General features: G+C 34.5%; 1 protein-coding gene across 1 annotated transcript in view; it reads right to left on the bottom strand.

Moving 5' to 3' along the window:
• Positions 1 to 8,803: 8,803 nt before the first annotated feature.
• The window catches only part of LOC102803789 (uncharacterized), a 39,531-nt gene continuing 30,650 nt past the window's right edge, over positions 8,804 to 17,684 (bottom strand). The window contains exons 57-81 of the mRNA XM_085505830.1: positions 17,174 to 17,317; positions 16,886 to 17,029; positions 16,445 to 16,732; positions 15,921 to 16,064; positions 15,633 to 15,776; positions 15,192 to 15,479; positions 14,668 to 14,811; positions 14,380 to 14,523; positions 13,939 to 14,226; positions 13,414 to 13,557; positions 13,126 to 13,269; positions 12,684 to 12,971; positions 12,289 to 12,432; positions 12,002 to 12,139; positions 11,825 to 11,894; positions 11,588 to 11,631; positions 11,377 to 11,446; positions 11,245 to 11,288; positions 10,896 to 10,908; positions 10,697 to 10,768; positions 10,432 to 10,492; positions 10,001 to 10,093; positions 9,631 to 9,810; positions 9,385 to 9,456; positions 8,804 to 9,167 (exon numbers count right to left, since the gene is read on the bottom strand). Coding sequence (XP_085361956.1) covers positions 9,123 to 9,167; positions 9,385 to 9,456; positions 9,631 to 9,810; positions 10,001 to 10,093; positions 10,432 to 10,492; positions 10,697 to 10,768; positions 10,896 to 10,908; positions 11,245 to 11,288; positions 11,377 to 11,446; positions 11,588 to 11,631; positions 11,825 to 11,894; positions 12,002 to 12,139; positions 12,289 to 12,432; positions 12,684 to 12,971; positions 13,126 to 13,269; positions 13,414 to 13,557; positions 13,939 to 14,226; positions 14,380 to 14,523; positions 14,668 to 14,811; positions 15,192 to 15,479; positions 15,633 to 15,776; positions 15,921 to 16,064; positions 16,445 to 16,732; positions 16,886 to 17,029; positions 17,174 to 17,317 — 3,350 coding nt within the window. The 3' untranslated portion in view covers positions 8,804 to 9,122. The remainder of the gene's footprint in view (positions 9,168 to 9,384; positions 9,457 to 9,630; positions 9,811 to 10,000; positions 10,094 to 10,431; positions 10,493 to 10,696; positions 10,769 to 10,895; positions 10,909 to 11,244; positions 11,289 to 11,376; positions 11,447 to 11,587; positions 11,632 to 11,824; positions 11,895 to 12,001; positions 12,140 to 12,288; positions 12,433 to 12,683; positions 12,972 to 13,125; positions 13,270 to 13,413; positions 13,558 to 13,938; positions 14,227 to 14,379; positions 14,524 to 14,667; positions 14,812 to 15,191; positions 15,480 to 15,632; positions 15,777 to 15,920; positions 16,065 to 16,444; positions 16,733 to 16,885; positions 17,030 to 17,173; positions 17,318 to 17,684) is intronic.

Genomic DNA, 17,684 nt, shown 5'->3' with positions numbered 1-17,684 from the left:
ATTTATTATATAATTGTGGACTTTCGCCTATGTTTATTATATAATTGTGGACTTTCACCTATGTTTATTATATAATTGTGGACTTTCACCTATCTTTATTATATAATTGTGGACTTTCACCTATCTTTATTATATAATTGTGGACTTTCACCTATCTTTATTATATAATTGTGGACTTTCACCTATATTTATTATATAATTGTTGACTTTCACCTATGTTTATTATATAATTGTGGACTTTCGCCTTTATTTATTATATAATTGTGGACTTTCACCTATATATATTATATAATTGTGGACTTTCACCTATGTTTATTATATAATTGTGGACTTTCACTTATTTTTGTTATATAATTGTGGACTTTCACCTATCTTTATTATATAATTGTTGACTTTCGCCTATGTTTATTATATAATTGTGGACTTTCGCCTATCTTTATTATATAATTGTGGACTTTCGCCTATGTTTATTATATAATTGTAGACTTTCACCTATATTTATTATATATTTATTATAGACTTTCGCCTATATTTATTATATAATTGTGGTGCTTCGCCTATGTTTATTATATAATTGTGGACTTTCGCCTATGTTTATTATATAATTGTTGACTTTCACCTATGTTTATTATATAATTGTGGGCTTTCACCTATATTTATTATATAATTGTGGACTTTCACCTATATTTATTATATAATTGTGGACTTTCACCTATTTTTATTATATAATTGTGGACTTTCACCTATATTTATTATATAATTGTGGACTTTTGCCTATGTTTATTATATAATTGTGGACTTTCACCTATGTTTATTATATAATTGTGGACTTTCACCTATATTTATTATACAATTGTGGACTTTCACCTATGTTTATTATATAATTGTAGACTTTCGCCTATGTTTAGTATATAATTGTGGACTTTCACCTATATTTATTATATAATTGTGGTGCTTCGCCTATGTTTATTATATAATTGTGGACTTTCACCTATATTTATTATATAATTGTAGACTTTCACCTATGTTTATTATATAATTGTGGACTTTCGCCTATATTTATTATATAATTGTGGTGCTTCACCTATGTTTATTATATAATTGTGGACTTTCACCTATATTTATTATATAATTGTGGACTTTCACCTATATTTATTATATAATTGTGGACTTTCACCTATGTTTATTATATAATTGTGGACTTTCGCCTATATTTATTATATAATTGTGGTGCTTCGCCTATGTTTATTATATAATTGTGGACTTTCACCTATATTTATTATATAATTGTGGACTTTCGCCTATCTTTATTATATAATTGTGGACTTTCACCTATCTTTATTATATAATTGTGGACTTTCGCCTATGTTTATTATATAATTGTGGAATTTCACCTATGTTTATTATATAATTGTGGACTTTCGCCTATGTTTATTATATAATTGTGGACTTTCACCTATATTTATTATATAATTGTGGACTTTCACCTATATTTATTATATAATTGTGGACTTTCACCTATCTTTATTATATAATTGTGGACTTTCACCTATATTTATTATATAATTGTGGACTTTCACGTATATTTATTATATAATTGTGGACTTTCACGTATATTTATTATATAATTGTGGACTTTCACGTATATTTATTATATAATTGTGGACTTTCATCTATATTTATTATATAATTGTGGACTTTCATCTATATTTATTATATAATTGTGGACTTTCACCTATATTTATTATATAATCGTGGTCCTTCAAGTATTTTTATTATATATTCGTGGTCCTTTGCCTAATTTAATATATAATTGTGGTCTTTCAACTATATTTATTATATAATCGTGGTCCTTCAGGTATTTTTATATATATTCGTGGTCCTTTGCCTAATTTAATATATAATTGTGGTCCTTCGACTATATTTATTTCATAATCATGGTTCTTTGACTATTTTTATTATGTTACCATGATCGTGGCCGAATTGAAAATCATTCAAAGTAAAATTCACAGCATATTTTAAACATTGAGTGACGTATACTAGGAAGAAACACTACCATAATATGAATCATTGACCGATATCATAGGAGACAATGGCTTTGATTTTAGAATATCTTAATAACTGGCCTATATTTTAAGAAACACTGGCCTATACCTTAGAAAACTCTGGCCTCTGGTGTTTGGAGATATCTTAAAAAAATGTTGGCCTATATCACCGGCCTATATCTTTTGAAATACTGGCCTATATCTTAGGTAACACTGACCTATATCGTAGAAAACTATGACCTCTGGTGTTTGGAGATATCTTAAAAAAATGTTGGCCTATATTTTAGGACAAACTGGTTGGGAAATACAGGCCTATATTTCAGCAAAAAGGAATATTTCAAAAATAAAACACTGACCTAAATCTTAAGAACCACTGTCCTATATTTTATTAAATACTGGCCACATCTTATGAAACACTGGCCTATATTTTATGAAACACTGGCCCACATCTTAGGAAACACTGACCTATATCCTGGGAAACACTGATCTATATCTTATGAAATACTGGCCCACATCTTAGGAAACACTGTCCTATATCCTAGGAAACACTGGCCTATATCTTAAGAATCACTGGCCTGTATCTAAAGAATCACCGGCCTATATCTTTTGAAATACTGACCCACATCCTTTGAAACACTAGACTATATTTTATGAAATACTGGCCCACATCTTAGGAAACACTGGCCTATATCCTAGGAAACACTGACCTATATCTTAAGAAACACTGGCCCACATCTTAAGAAACACTGACCTATATCCTAGGAAACACTGACCTATATCTAAAGAATCACTGGCCTATATCTTATGAAACACTGGCCTATATCTTATGAAACACTGGCCTATATCTTATGAAACACTCGCCCACATCTTAGGAAACACTGGCCTATATCCTAGGAAACACTGGTCTATATTCTAAAAACCACTGGCCCATGTCTTATGATATACTGGCCCAAATATTAGAAAACAACGGCCTATATCCCAGAAAACACTGACCGCCTATATCTTAAGAACCACTGGTTTATATCTTAGGAAATACTGGCCCACATATTAGGAAACACTGGCATATATCCTAGAAAACACTTGACTATATCTTATGAAACACTGTCCTACATCTTATTAAACACCGACCTACACCTTACTGAACACTGGCCTATATCTTATTAAACACTGGCCTATATCTTATTAAACACTGGCCTATATCTTATGAAACACTGGCCTATATCTTATGAAACACTGGCCAACGTCTTATTAAACACTGACCTATATCTTATGAAACACTGGCCTATATCTTATGAAACACTGGCCTACATCTTATTAAACACTAGACTATATCTTATGAAACACTGGCCTATAGCTTATGAAACACTGGCCTATAGCTTATGAAACACTGGCCTATATCTTATGAAACACTAGACTATATCTTATGAAACACTGGCCTATATTTTATGAAACACTGGCCTATATCTTATGAAATGCTGGCCTATATCTTATGAAACACTGGCCTATATTTTATGAAACACTGGCCTATATCTTATGAAATGCTGGCCTATATCTCATGAAACACTGGCCTACATCTTTTGAAACACGGTCCTATATGTCATGAAAAACTGACCTACATCTTTTGAAACACTGGCCTATATCTCATGAAAAACTGGCCTACATCGTTTGGAACACTGGTCTGTATCTTATGAAAAACAGGCCTACATTTTTTGAAACACTGGCCTATATCTTATGAAAAACTGGTCTACATCTTTTGAAACACTGGCCTATATAGATATCTTATGAAACACTGGCCGATATATTATAAAACACTGAACTATATCTTATAAAACACTGGCGTACATCTTATTAAACACTGGTCTATATCTTATGAAACACTGGCCTACATCTTATAAACACTGGCCTATTTCTAATGAAACACTGAACTATATCTTATAAAACACTGGCTTATATCTTACGAAACACCGGCCTATATCTTATGAAACACTGGCCTATATCTTATGAAACACTGGCCTATATCTTATGAAACACTAGCCTATATCTTATGAAATACTCTCCCACATCTTAGGAAACACTGGCCTATATCCTAGGAAACACTGGTCTATATTCTAAAAACCACTGGCCCAGGTCTTATGATATACTGGCCCAAATATTAGAAAATAACGGCCTATATCCTAGAAAACACTGGCCGCCTATATCTTAAGAACCACTGGTTTATATCTTAGGAAATACTGGCCCACATATTAGGAAACACTGGCATATATCCTAGAAAACACTTGACTATATCTTATGAAACACTGTCCTACATCTTATTAAACACCGACCTACACCTTACTGAACACTGGCCTATATCTTATGAAACACTGGACTATATCTTATGAAACACTGACCTATAGCTTATGAAACACTGGCTTATAGCTTATGAAACACTGGCCTATATCTTATGAAACACTAGACTATATCTTATGAAACACCGGCCTATATTTTATGAAACACTGGCCTATATCTTATGAAATACTGGCATATATCTTATGAAACACTGGCCTATATCTTATGAAACACTGGCCTACATCTTATTAAACACTAGCCTATATCTTATGAAATACTGGCCTATATCTTATGAAACACTGGCCTACATCTTATGAAACACTGGCCTATATCCTAGGAAACACTGGCCTATATCTTATGAAACACTAGACTATATCTTATGAAACACTGGCCTATATCTTATGAAACACTGGTGTATACTAGTATCTTAAATTATGAAACACTGATCTATATCTCATAAAAAAAATTGGCCCACATCTTTTGAAACACTGGCCTATATCTCATGAAACACTGGCCTACATCGTTTGAAACACTGGTCTGTATCTTATGAAAAACTGGCCTACATTTTTTGAAACACTGGCCTATATCTTATGAAAAACTGGTCTACATCTTTTGAAACACTGGCCTATATAGATATCTTATGAAACACTGGCCTATATATTATAAAACACTGAACTATATCTTATAAAACACTGGCGTACATCTTATTAAACACTGTCCTATATCTTATGAAACACTGGCCTACATCTTATAAACACCGGCCTATTTCTTATGAAACACTGAACTATATCTTATAAAACACTGGCTTATATCTTACGAAACACTGGCCTATAGCTTATGAAACACTGGCCTATAGCTTATGAAACACTGGCCTATAGCTTATGAAACACTGGCCTATATCTTATGAAACACTGGCCTACATCTTATTAAACACTGGCCTATATCTTATGAAACACTGGCCTATACCTTATGAAACTCTGGCCTATATCTTAGGAAACACTGGCCTATATCTTATGAAACACTGGCCTACATCTTATTAAACACTGGACTATATCTTAGGAAATAGTGGCCTATATCTTATGAAACACTGGCCTATATCTTATGAAATACTTGCCTATATCTTATGAAACACTGTCCTATATCCTAGGAAACACTGACCTATATCTTAAGAAACATTGGCCCACATCATAGGAAACACTGACCTATATCTAAAGAATCATTGGCCTATATCTTATGAAACACTGGCCTATATCGTATGATACACAGGCCTATATCGCATGAAACTCTGGCCTATATCTTATGAAATACTGGACTATATCTTGTGGAACACTGGACTATATCTTATGGAACACTGGCCTATATCTTATGAAACACTAGACTATATCTTATGAAACACTGTCCTATATCTTATGAAACACTTGCTACATCTTATGAAACACTAGCCCATATCTTATGGAACACTTGCTACATCTTATGAAACACTGGCCTATATCTTATGAAACACTGGCCTATATCTCATGAAACACTGGCCTATATCTTATTAAACACTGGCCTATATCTTATGAAACTCTGGCCTATATCTTATGAAACACTGGCCTACATCTTATGAAACACTTGCCTATATTTTATGAAACACTGGTCTATATCTTATGAAATACTGGACTATATCTTATGAAACACTAGCCTATATCTTATGAAACACTGTCCTACATATTATGAAACACTTGCCTATATCTTATGAAACACTGGCCTATATCTTATTAAACACTTGCCTATATCTTATGAAACACTGGCCTATATCTTATGAAACACTGGCCAACGTCTTTTTAAACACTGACCTATATCTTATGAAACACTGGCCTATATCTTATGAAACACTGGCCTACATCTTATTAAACACTGGCCTATATCTTATGAAACTCTGGCCTATATCTTAGGAAACACTGGCCTATATCTTATGAAACACTGGCCTACATCTTATTAAACACTGGACTATATCTTAGGAAATAGTGGCCTATATCTTATGAAACACTGGCCTATATCTTATGAAATACTTGCCTATATCTTATGAAACACTGTCCTATATCCTAGGAAACACTGACCTATATCTTAAGAAACATTGGCCCACATCCTAGGAAACACTGACCTATATCTAAAGAATCACTGGCCTATATCTTATGAAACACTGGCCTATATCGTATGATACACAGGCCTATATCGCATGAAACTCTGGCCTATATCTTATGAAATACTGGCCCACATCTTAGGAAACACTGGCCTATATCCTAGGAAACACTGGCCTATATTCTAAAAACCACTGGCCCATGTCAAATCACGTGATTGGTGATAAGAATGTACTTGGATGTGCTATATTCAACGTTTCTTATCTGCTGCCATTTACATATGATAATGCTTTTTGTAAATGCGTTGTAGCGATTCGAAGTACACATATGCGCAATTATCAGTTTCCCAGATAAACGCTCCCTATCTGTTAAATTTTTTATTATTAAAATTGTTTAGCTTACTATTTTTCACTATCAAAGTTAACATTATAGGCGCTCATCGGCAATTTAATTTCATCTCCGAATTGCTTATTCGGCTTTCGTATGATTTCGTGTGGTAACGGCAATTGTTTGGCGAAAACGGACATTTGTGAGACAAAAAGCGCCCTAGCGTCGATCCATTTGGGTCCAGTTGGTGATCGGTATTAACAAATTGATATATATATGTTTATAAACTAGATTACATCTTTTGTAACGATAGTATACCATTATGAACCGAGTATAAAACATATTTCTATGCCTCTTGTAGACTGTCGACAATTCTCGGGCCTAATAAAGAGTCTTATTATCTTATTTTCAAACACCGTAGGCGTGTTAACGAAATGCCAAAGGCATTTCAAGCGAGGGCCGTAAGTCCAAGAGACTGTTATAGCATGTTGCGCCCTCATACGGCATTGCTTAGAAATTGCCCGGTGACGTTCCTGCTGAGATTTGTCACTCAAACTACATCATATACCGATCAACTAATCATGAGCGAAACGGGTCACCAATAAACAGGAAATAGTAGTAGTTTGAGTTTACATGCTATAACAGTCTCTCTGGCCTTACGGCCCTCGCTTGAAATGCCTTCGACATTTTGTTAACACGCCTACGGCGTTTGAAAATAAGTAACTCTTTATTAGGCCCGAGAACTGTCGACAGTATATGCCTCACGTATAACACAGAATTAATTGGTTAATACATGTTCACTACATACATAAACACTACTCTTAGCATCGTGGTGGATGGTCATGAAATCTTCTGAGAGCAATATACTGACAGCGAGAAAAAAGTTATTTTATACTTGATTGTTCGATTTATTAATTGAAACACAAGCAAAGTTAGTCATCATGACAATACGGGTTGTTAATTTCGTAGTATAGCTCTGACATTTTCAATAATTATATATATTTATGGATTGTATATTTTATCGAAAGTATGAACAGTTCATTTTGATGAACATAACATTCTTAAGCCTATTTATTTTATCCGTTCCCCAAGAACATGTAGAACTTTGACATTGTTATCAAAATGTAGAACGTTTACCCTAAATTTTAGTCAAAATATAGAATTACGCCATCTGATTTGTAGACTAAAGTGCATTCAGAAAATACGACAATCTATTAAAAAGCACGTAACAGCAGTCATGTATATGTCAGCTAGCTACCAAACGTCAATTCATACTTGTGTGAATACTCCAACAGACAATCAAATGCCAGTATTGAACGTAAGTACTGGTCCGTGGTGGGTCTCATATACTTTTGTCATTGTATTTGAAATATCATCAACATAACTGTGCCGAAGCAGTGAATTCGTTTGACTTGACGAAAACTGTTCGACAGTCGAACGATTTTAGTTCTTTTGATATCAATGCTCTATCGAAGGTTATAACTATATGATGCACACTCCAGACAAGTTTTTGCTAATAACGCTACGACACAGACTTCCCATTTCCAACATGGAAATTCTTTCGTTTCATGCAGAAAAGTACCAAGTAAAATCACCATTATCTTTTTTCTATAATATTCTTGTCTAATTATGAAAATTATCATTGGTGAGCACATGGAATACATTTTGTTATGAATTCTTAGTAATATATCCCATAACGAAACAAATTTCATATTGTTGAAAACGGAAGTATTTGACACTCGTTTTTTTCAGACGTTTCATGAACCAAATATTAGCCTATGCATAACACTGCTTTCGTTATATTGAAACGTTCAACTTTTAAAGAGATGGATAATATTGCATCATGGAATCATTGGACACGATTTTCCAATCCATAGATATGCGTAGAAATAATTCCATAATGTGGGGTTGTTTCACTCGATATTGATATCTTATATGGCTGGCTCAGGTGAAAGTATAACAAAACAGATAAAGAATAGCTGCATTCAAAAACATTTATTTTTTGGGAAGAATCCGAGTATTTACATATTGTAGATAATATTACAATCACATCACTGGGTCTGAAATATTGGCAAATTAACCTGAGTTGAATGTCATATTATACATATACTAAAACATTTCCAATTTTCCAATTCCAATTTGTTAACAGTCTGATAAATCATTGAATATGAACAAATAATAATAAAAAAACAACGTGTTTACAGTTAAATATATCGAGGGCGTGCTTCAGTAATAACAAATCAAAACATGGAATAATATAGTCGATACGAGTCGGCAGGAAAGTATGGTGCAATAGGCTTTAGTATTCTTCAAATGAACCATTGTTAATACCAGTAGCATGACCCTGTGAATAAAACACAATATATGTCAGAGACAAACATATGCGTCGCGGTTTAACTAATAAATGACTAATAACTAATGACTCATTCAATTAAAAAACCTTTATACAGTCCGAATGTGTGCATATGTATATATCTTGAATTGTAACTATCAAATTGATTTATTTGCTGTATTCTACAATTATGCGTTATAATTCTGGCGTTGATTCCATAATAACTTACATTATCCTGGGCAGGGTCACAGAGGACTTCATTCATCGTGTATTTCTTGCTTTTACGGAATTTCCTCTTTCTCTACAAGAAGGGAGATAAAATGCATGTTAACTGCACGGTCTCACTTTTCGAACAATAGCTTTTCGAATAATTACATTGTTTTTCATTCGTTAAGTTTATATGTTCAACGTACGTACAGTGAGAATCCACTTGTTACACAAACATTTTGGAATTATGTCGTAAAGTAATACTCACAATAGCAGTGGCCAGTCCAATGATTAGAACTAACCCAACCAGAACACACCCTACGCCGATTCCAATATAATTAAAGGATTTTTCAGGTTGATTTCCCTGAAGTTTCTGCCTCGTGAATGTATCCGCCTTGACGATAAGTACATCTCCACCGTATGTCATATTGTAAAGACCTTTCGTGAACTGAAACAACATATTTGTAAATAAGCAAACTGCAATCAAAGCGCCACTACAGTCGTCCTGTAGCGCACGTTAAGTTTTTATGTAATCAATATATGTTATGCATCACATGTGATCTACTCATAACACCACGCATTGTGACAATTGCAGCAATTTAATTACCCTACAACACACAGTGAATAATTCAACATACCGCATTCTCCATTTCAATTGCTATGCTATTCAAGTCTTCATTAGCATTCATCGCAATAAGGTTATATGAAACCAATATGCTTCCTTCTCTGACCTGCACAATAACAACAGTTACATTTAGTAATTTCAATATTACGTGCATATATCATGTGCTACGGGTTTTTTCATACAGGAAAGTCATATTTAAAAGATGATATTATCAATGGACAAAAAAGATATAGGCCAGAGTTTCATAAGATATAGGCCAGTGTCTTATTTGAACACATTTATGTTAGTCGACCAGGATAATAACAATCGTGCCTAATATAATTGCAGTATATAATAACTATTACAAACTTTGCAGACTCTGTAATCCTTGCATTTTCTATACTAGTGTACTATTATATTTTAGTGCATTGTGCGCAAGTTGCATCTGAAAAACCACATACTTACAGTGAGATCTGATATGATATTTTTTATTCCAAAGTATCTTTCTAGCGATTGAATCAATTTTCTGTGAAAACAATCAATTGGACATTAAGTTCACACATACTTGCATACATTGAACAATGCCGCGTCAACATGAGATATTCGTAGTAGTTCTTATTGTCATTAGTAATACCTCCAAATAGAAAATTAGATAATGTCATTAGTTTGATCCACTCAATCTCATTCTAAACAACTATAAATGTATACTGATTTCGTGACGCATACTCACACTGTGAAGTCATCCTCATTTCCTCGTACGATGCTATAATCTGCGTCGAAGGCAAAATTGATGTTGTATTTTCTGTTGGTGAAATATGAAATGTACACAGTGTTAGAGTGTTCTGTTAGTTATTCACAATATCATATACTTATATGAGAATGAAATATTGCAATGAAAGTAGGAAGTAGAAATAAATATAGCCACTTACATATAGCTTGGTTCTGCAACAAAAGAAGAAATGTCAATTACTCAATTATACAAGAAGGATCATTATGCATTACGTTTCAGTCATACAATGAAATGTAATAAACATATAGTTAACACAATTCTTTCCATTACAATGTGTTGTTGCACATTTGGGTACAGTATATCGTAATATAATTCGATATGATGGATATGATGAATTTGAAAAAAACGTCATAGACTGATGTCTTCTAAGCTGCTAAGTCAAAGAACGTCTTATCTCAACATTGAGGGAGTAAGTGAAGTCTCATAACGTTCTCGCTCGCAACGGGGTCTTGGCGGACATTTGCAATTTAGGTATCTTGGATACTTACTGCATTTAGAACTTTCACATTTCCACACACTATTGTAACATATACTGAAATTAAAACATATACAGATATTTAGGGTAATTACTAACAAATCGGACACGATCAAATTAGAAAGAGTTGTTCAATTTAACCTACCAACTCACACAATCCAGTTCAAGTCGTTCCAAATGTTTCGTTTGCTTATTGCTGTATTCACAAGGCAATGCTGTAATAAAAACAAGAGTGTATAACTTAGACCTGGATATTAAAATGCAGCATTATATAATTTCGTGCAATTGGTAAATGATACTATTTTGTTTTTTAAGAACGGCCGAAATAAATGAAGAGTAAACGATGTTCAACTTACTGCACTCATTTTCGGTGCAAGACCAACCATTTCGTTTACAGACACTAAAAAATATGAAAACACATTATACAACAACAACGATAAAAACAGATATATACATATTTGATGATTTTGAATATGATTTAGTATTCAATATTCGCCACAGCATGATTTGTTTAGAGGGAAAAAAGGACGACTCATTTCATATACACTAAACACCGACATACAAAGAAAAACAGTAGTTCTTCCAATTCTTACCATGTATTACACTCGTCTATTCTGGACGATAATTCTCTGTAATCTAAGTTTCCATAGCGACATGTGTGACCTGATAGTAATAATAAATGATTTCAAAGTTAAACAACATACGACAATTGCGACAATTATAAACTGTAAAGTTGAGTCTCTAACAAAGTGTTTTTCCGCCTCTCTCACCTGGGTCTGCACATACACGTCCGCATCCATTACCACAACATTTTTTGCTTCCCTCACAATGTGCATCATCGTAGCATTCCATACTGCATGTTCCGGCCTGATCCGGGTAAACTGCTGGACATAAACCTTCCTTAACAACTGCAAAATCAAGATCAATCAAATATGTGGTATAAATTCCATAGTACTGAAACTGCATCTGTATTTTCAAATTAAAGCCTCATTGCAATAAACTACAACATGATTTTCGATAATTGTGTTACCTTCCGTGTGAGGACCCCTAAACTTACCTGGTGTTGGGTTTATGCAAATTGTCCCACAACCATTTGAACAACATTTTTGGAATGCTGCACATGATTCATCAGTGCTGCAATATTGTACACAAGCTCCAATTTTACCTTGTTGAACAGCAGGGCAGTGGCCAGGTTTGATTACTGCAAAACAATACATACGTTTTAAAGCACCTTCTTTATAATATGATCTGGTTTCCCCCATAATATATATCTACATCAGGGAAGGGCGATTGGTTTCTAAAAACATGTAATTGAAAATGCCAGATAATCCTTCACAGAGTAACACAAGATACCAACATACTTGTTGTTTAGAAGTTCTTTTAAATATTTTTATACAAAAGATTATTCTGACTGCTTTTCAAAACTTACTATACTGTTTGGAAACTACTTACATGGTTCAGCATCAACACAAACACGTCCACATCCATTACTGCAACACTTTTTGTCTCCATCACAATGTTCATCGCCATTGCACTCTTGTGTACAGATGCCGACCATGCCCGGATGTATGGCTGGGCACACTCCTTGTTTAGTAACAGACACAACATCGACACATACATGCCCACAACCATTGCTACAACATTTCTGGAACTGCGAGCATGAATGATCATTTTCGCATGAATCACTGCAAATTCCCACATGCCCTGCTGGAACAGCTGGACATTCACCTGGTTTTGGACCTGTCATATAAACATATTCATAAATATTATAACAGGTATTTGCTGGGATCCTTGAAACAGCTAACATTTAAATAAAAATTATTGCTTGATTTCATAGGATAGAGAACCAAAACGTGAACAGATTGATATCAAATACTGGAAATATCACACTCACCTGGTTGAGCATCAATACATACACGTCCACATCCATTACTGCAACATTTCATGCTTCCCTCACAATGTGCATCATCGTAGCATTCCATATTGCATGTCCCCGCCTGCCCTTGTTGAACCACTGGGCATACACCATCTTTAACAACTGCAAAAAGATTGATCATAAATGGCATGTAAATTACATATTAGTGAAAATTGATGCACAATCAATATGACAAATTTCTGCATGTTTGTCTAAGGGTATTTTGGATAATTGTGTTATTTTCTGTGTAAAAATTCCTCAACTTACCTGGTGTTGGGTCTACGCAAACTGTTCCACAACCATTTGAACAACATTTTTTGAATTCTGCACATGATTCATCATTGTCGCATAGTTGTACACATGTTCCAACTGTATCTTGTTGAACAGCAGGGCATTGACCAGGTTTGATTACTGTAAGACAAGATATGTTTGCAAATATTGTAGATGGATGTCATATGTATGTAAATCCAATGTATTCAGTTTTGCCGAACATATTAGATAATCTGGTGAACTGAGTTCCCACCATATTATCATATTTTATTTAAACAAACTTAATATTCGCCTCGGGCAATGACAGATATTTCATCATAAAGTGAAACATTTTACAAACATACTTCGTTTTTTTTTACCTTGAATAAACTAATTCAAAAGATTGCCTTACCATAGACACATGTTTAATGGATAAATGACAGTGGGTGACTAGCTAACAATGTAGTCGATTACAAAGAATTGTCTAGCCCCTTCTTTATAAACTTCTTATAGTTTTTGAAAATTGCGGAAACCACTACTTACATGGTTCAGCATCAACACAAACACGTCCACATCCATTACTGCAACATTTCTGGTCTCCATCACAATGTTCATCGCCATTGCACTCTTGTGAACAGATGCCACCCATGCCTGGTTGTATGGCTGGGCACACTCCTTGTTTAGTAACAGGCACAAGATCGACACATACATGCCCACAACCATTGCTACAACATTTCTGGAACTGCGAGCATGAATGATCATTTTCGCATGAATCACTGCAAATTCCCACATGCCCTGCTGGAACAGCTGGACATTCACCTGGTTTTGGACCTGTCATATAACATATTCATAAATATTATAACAGGTATTTGCTGGGGTTCTTGAAACAGCTAACATTTAAATGAAAATTATTGCTTGATTTCATAGGATAGAGAACCAAAACGTGAACAGATTGATATCAAATACTGGAAATATCACACTCACCTGGTTGAGCATCAACACATACACGTCCACATCCATTACTGCAACATTTCATGCTTCCCTCACAATGTGCATCATCGTAGCATTCCATATTGCATGTTCCGGCCTGCCCTTGTTGAACCACTGGGCATACACCATCTTTAACAACTGCAAAAAGATTGATCATAAATGGCATGTAAATGACATATTACTGAAACTTGATGCACAATCCATATGACAAATTTCTGCATGTTTGTCTAAGGGTATTTTGGATAATTGAGTTATTTTCTGTGTGAAAATTCCTCAACTTACCTGGTGTTGGGTCTACGCAAACTGTTCCACAACCATTTGAACAACATTTTTGGAATTCTGCACATGATTCATCATTGTCGCATAGTTGTACACATGTTCCAACTGTATCTTGTTGAACAGCAGGGCATTGACCAGGTTTGATTACTGTAAGATAAAATATGTTTGCAAATATTGTAGATGGATGTGATATGTATGTAAATCCAATGTATTCATTTTTGCCGAACATATTAGATAATCTGGTGAACTGAGTTCCCACCATATTATCATATTTTAATTAAACAATCTTAATATTCGCCTCGGGCAATGACAGATATTTCATCACAAAATGAAACATGTTACAAACATACTTCGTTTTTTTTACCTTGAATAAACTAATTCAAAAGATTGCCTTACCATAGACACATGTTTAATGGATAAATGACAGTGGGTGACTAGCTAACAATGTAGTCGATTACAAAGAATTGTCTAGCCCCTTCTTTATAAACTTCTTATAGTTTTTGAAAATTGCGGAAACCACTACTTACATGGTTCAGCATCAACACAAACACGTCCACATCCATTACTGCAACATTTCTGGTCTCCATCACAATGTTCATCGCCATTGCACTCTTGTGAACAGATGCCACCCATGCCTGGTTGTATGGCTGGGCACACTCCTTGTTTAGTAACAGGCACAAGATCGACACATACATGCCCACAACCATTGCTACAACATTTCTGGAACTGCGAGCATGAATGATCATTTTCGCATGAATCACTGCAAATTCCCACATGCCCTGCTGGAACAGCTGGACATTCACCTGGTTTTGGACCTGTCATATAACATATTCATAAATATTATAACAGGTATTTGCTGGGATCCTTGAAACAGCTAACATTTAAATAAAAATTATTGCTTGATTTCATAGGATAGAGAACCAAAACGTGAACAGATTGATATAAAATACTGGAAATATCACACTCACCTGGTTGAGCATCAACACATACACGTCCACATCCATTACTGCAACATTTCATGCTTCCCTCACAATGTGCATCATCGTAGCATTCCATATTGCATGTTCCGGCCTGCCCTTGTTGAACCACTGGGCATACACCATCTTTAACAACTGCAAAAAGATTGATCATAAATGGCATGTAAATGACATATTACTGAAACTTGATGCACAATCCATATGACAAATTTCTGCATGTTTGTCTAAGGGTATTTTGAATAATTGTGTTATTTTCTGTGTGAAAATTCCTCAACTTACCTGGTGTTGGGTCTACGCAAACTGTTCCACAACCATTTGAACAACATTTTTGGAATTCTGCACATGATTCATCATTGTCGCATAGTTGTACACATGTTCCAACTGTATCTTGTTGAACAGCAGGGCATTGACCAGGTTTGATTACTGTAAGATAAGATATGTTTGCAAATATTGTAGATGGATGTGATATGAATGTAAATCCAATGTATTCATTTTTGCCGAACATATTAGATAATCTGGTGAACTGAGTTCCCACCATATTATCATATTTTAATTAAACAATCTTAATATTCGCCTCGGGCAATGACAGATATTTCATCATAAAATGAAACATGTTACAAACATACTTCGTTTTTTTTACCTTGAATAAACTAATTCAAAAGATTGCCTTACCATAGACACATGTTTAATGGATAAATGACAGTGGGTGACTAGCTAACAATGTAGTCGATTACAAAGAATTGTCTAGCCCCTTCTTTATAAACTTCTTATAGTTTTTGAAAATTGCGGAAACCACTACTTACATGGTTCAGCATCAACACAAACACGTCCACATCCATTACTGCAACATTTCTGGTCTCCATCACAATGTTCATCGCCATTGCACTCTTGTGAACAGATGCCACCCATGCCTGGTTGTATGGCTGGGCACACTCCTTGTTTAGTAACAGGCACAAGATCGACACATACATGCCCACAACCATTGCTACAACATTTCTGGAACTGCGAGCATGAATGATCATTTTCGCATGAATCACTGCAAATTCCCACATGCCCTGCTGGAACAGCTGGACATTCACCTGGTTTTGGACCTGTCATATAACATATTCATAAATATTATAACAGGTATTTGCTGGGATCCTTGAAACAGCTAACATTTAAATAAAAATTATTGCTTGATTTCATAGGATAGAGAACCAAAACGTGAACAGATTGATATAAAATACTGGAAATATCACACTCACCTGGTTGAGCATCAACACATACACGTCCACATCCATTACTGCAACATTTCATGCTTCCCTCACAATGTGCATCATCGTAGCATTCCATATTGCATGTTCCGGCCTGCCCTTGTTGAACCACTGGGCATACACCATCTTTAACAACTGCAAAAAGATTGATCATAAATGGCATGTAAATGACATATTACTGAAACTTGATGCACAATCCATATGACAAATTTCTGCATGTTTGTCTAAGGGTATTTTGAATAATTGTGTTATTTTCTGTGTGAAAATTCCTCAACTTACCTGGTGTTGGGTCTACGCAAACTGTTCCACAACCATTTGAACAACATTTTTGGAATTCTGCACATGATTCATCATTGTCGCATAGTTGTACACATGTTCCAACTGTATCTTGTTGAACAGCAGGGCATTGACCAGGTTTGATTACTGTAAGATAAGATATGTTTGCAAATATTGTAGATGGATGTGATATGAATGTAAATCCAATGTATTCATTTTTGCCGAACATATTAGATAATCTGGTGAACTGAGTTCCCACCATATTATCATATTTTAATTAAACAATCTTGATATTCGCCTCGGGCAATGACAGATATTTCATCATAAAATGAAACATGTTACAAACATACTTCGTTTTTTTTACCTTGAATAAACTAATTCAAAAGATTGCCTTACCATAGACACATGTTTAATGAATAAATGAAAGTGGGTGACTAGCTAACAATGTAGTCGATTACAAAGAATTGTCTAGCCCCTTCTTTATAAACTTCTTATAGTTTTTGAAAATTGCGGA

This window comes from Saccoglossus kowalevskii, chromosome 2 (assembly GCF_978046115.1).
Source record: "Saccoglossus kowalevskii chromosome 2, keSacKowa6.1, whole genome shotgun sequence".
NCBI lineage: Eukaryota > Metazoa > Hemichordata > Enteropneusta > Harrimaniidae > Saccoglossus > Saccoglossus kowalevskii.
The sequence above is the reverse complement of the archived record's forward strand: the minus strand, read 5'-3'. Positions and strand labels throughout refer to the sequence as shown.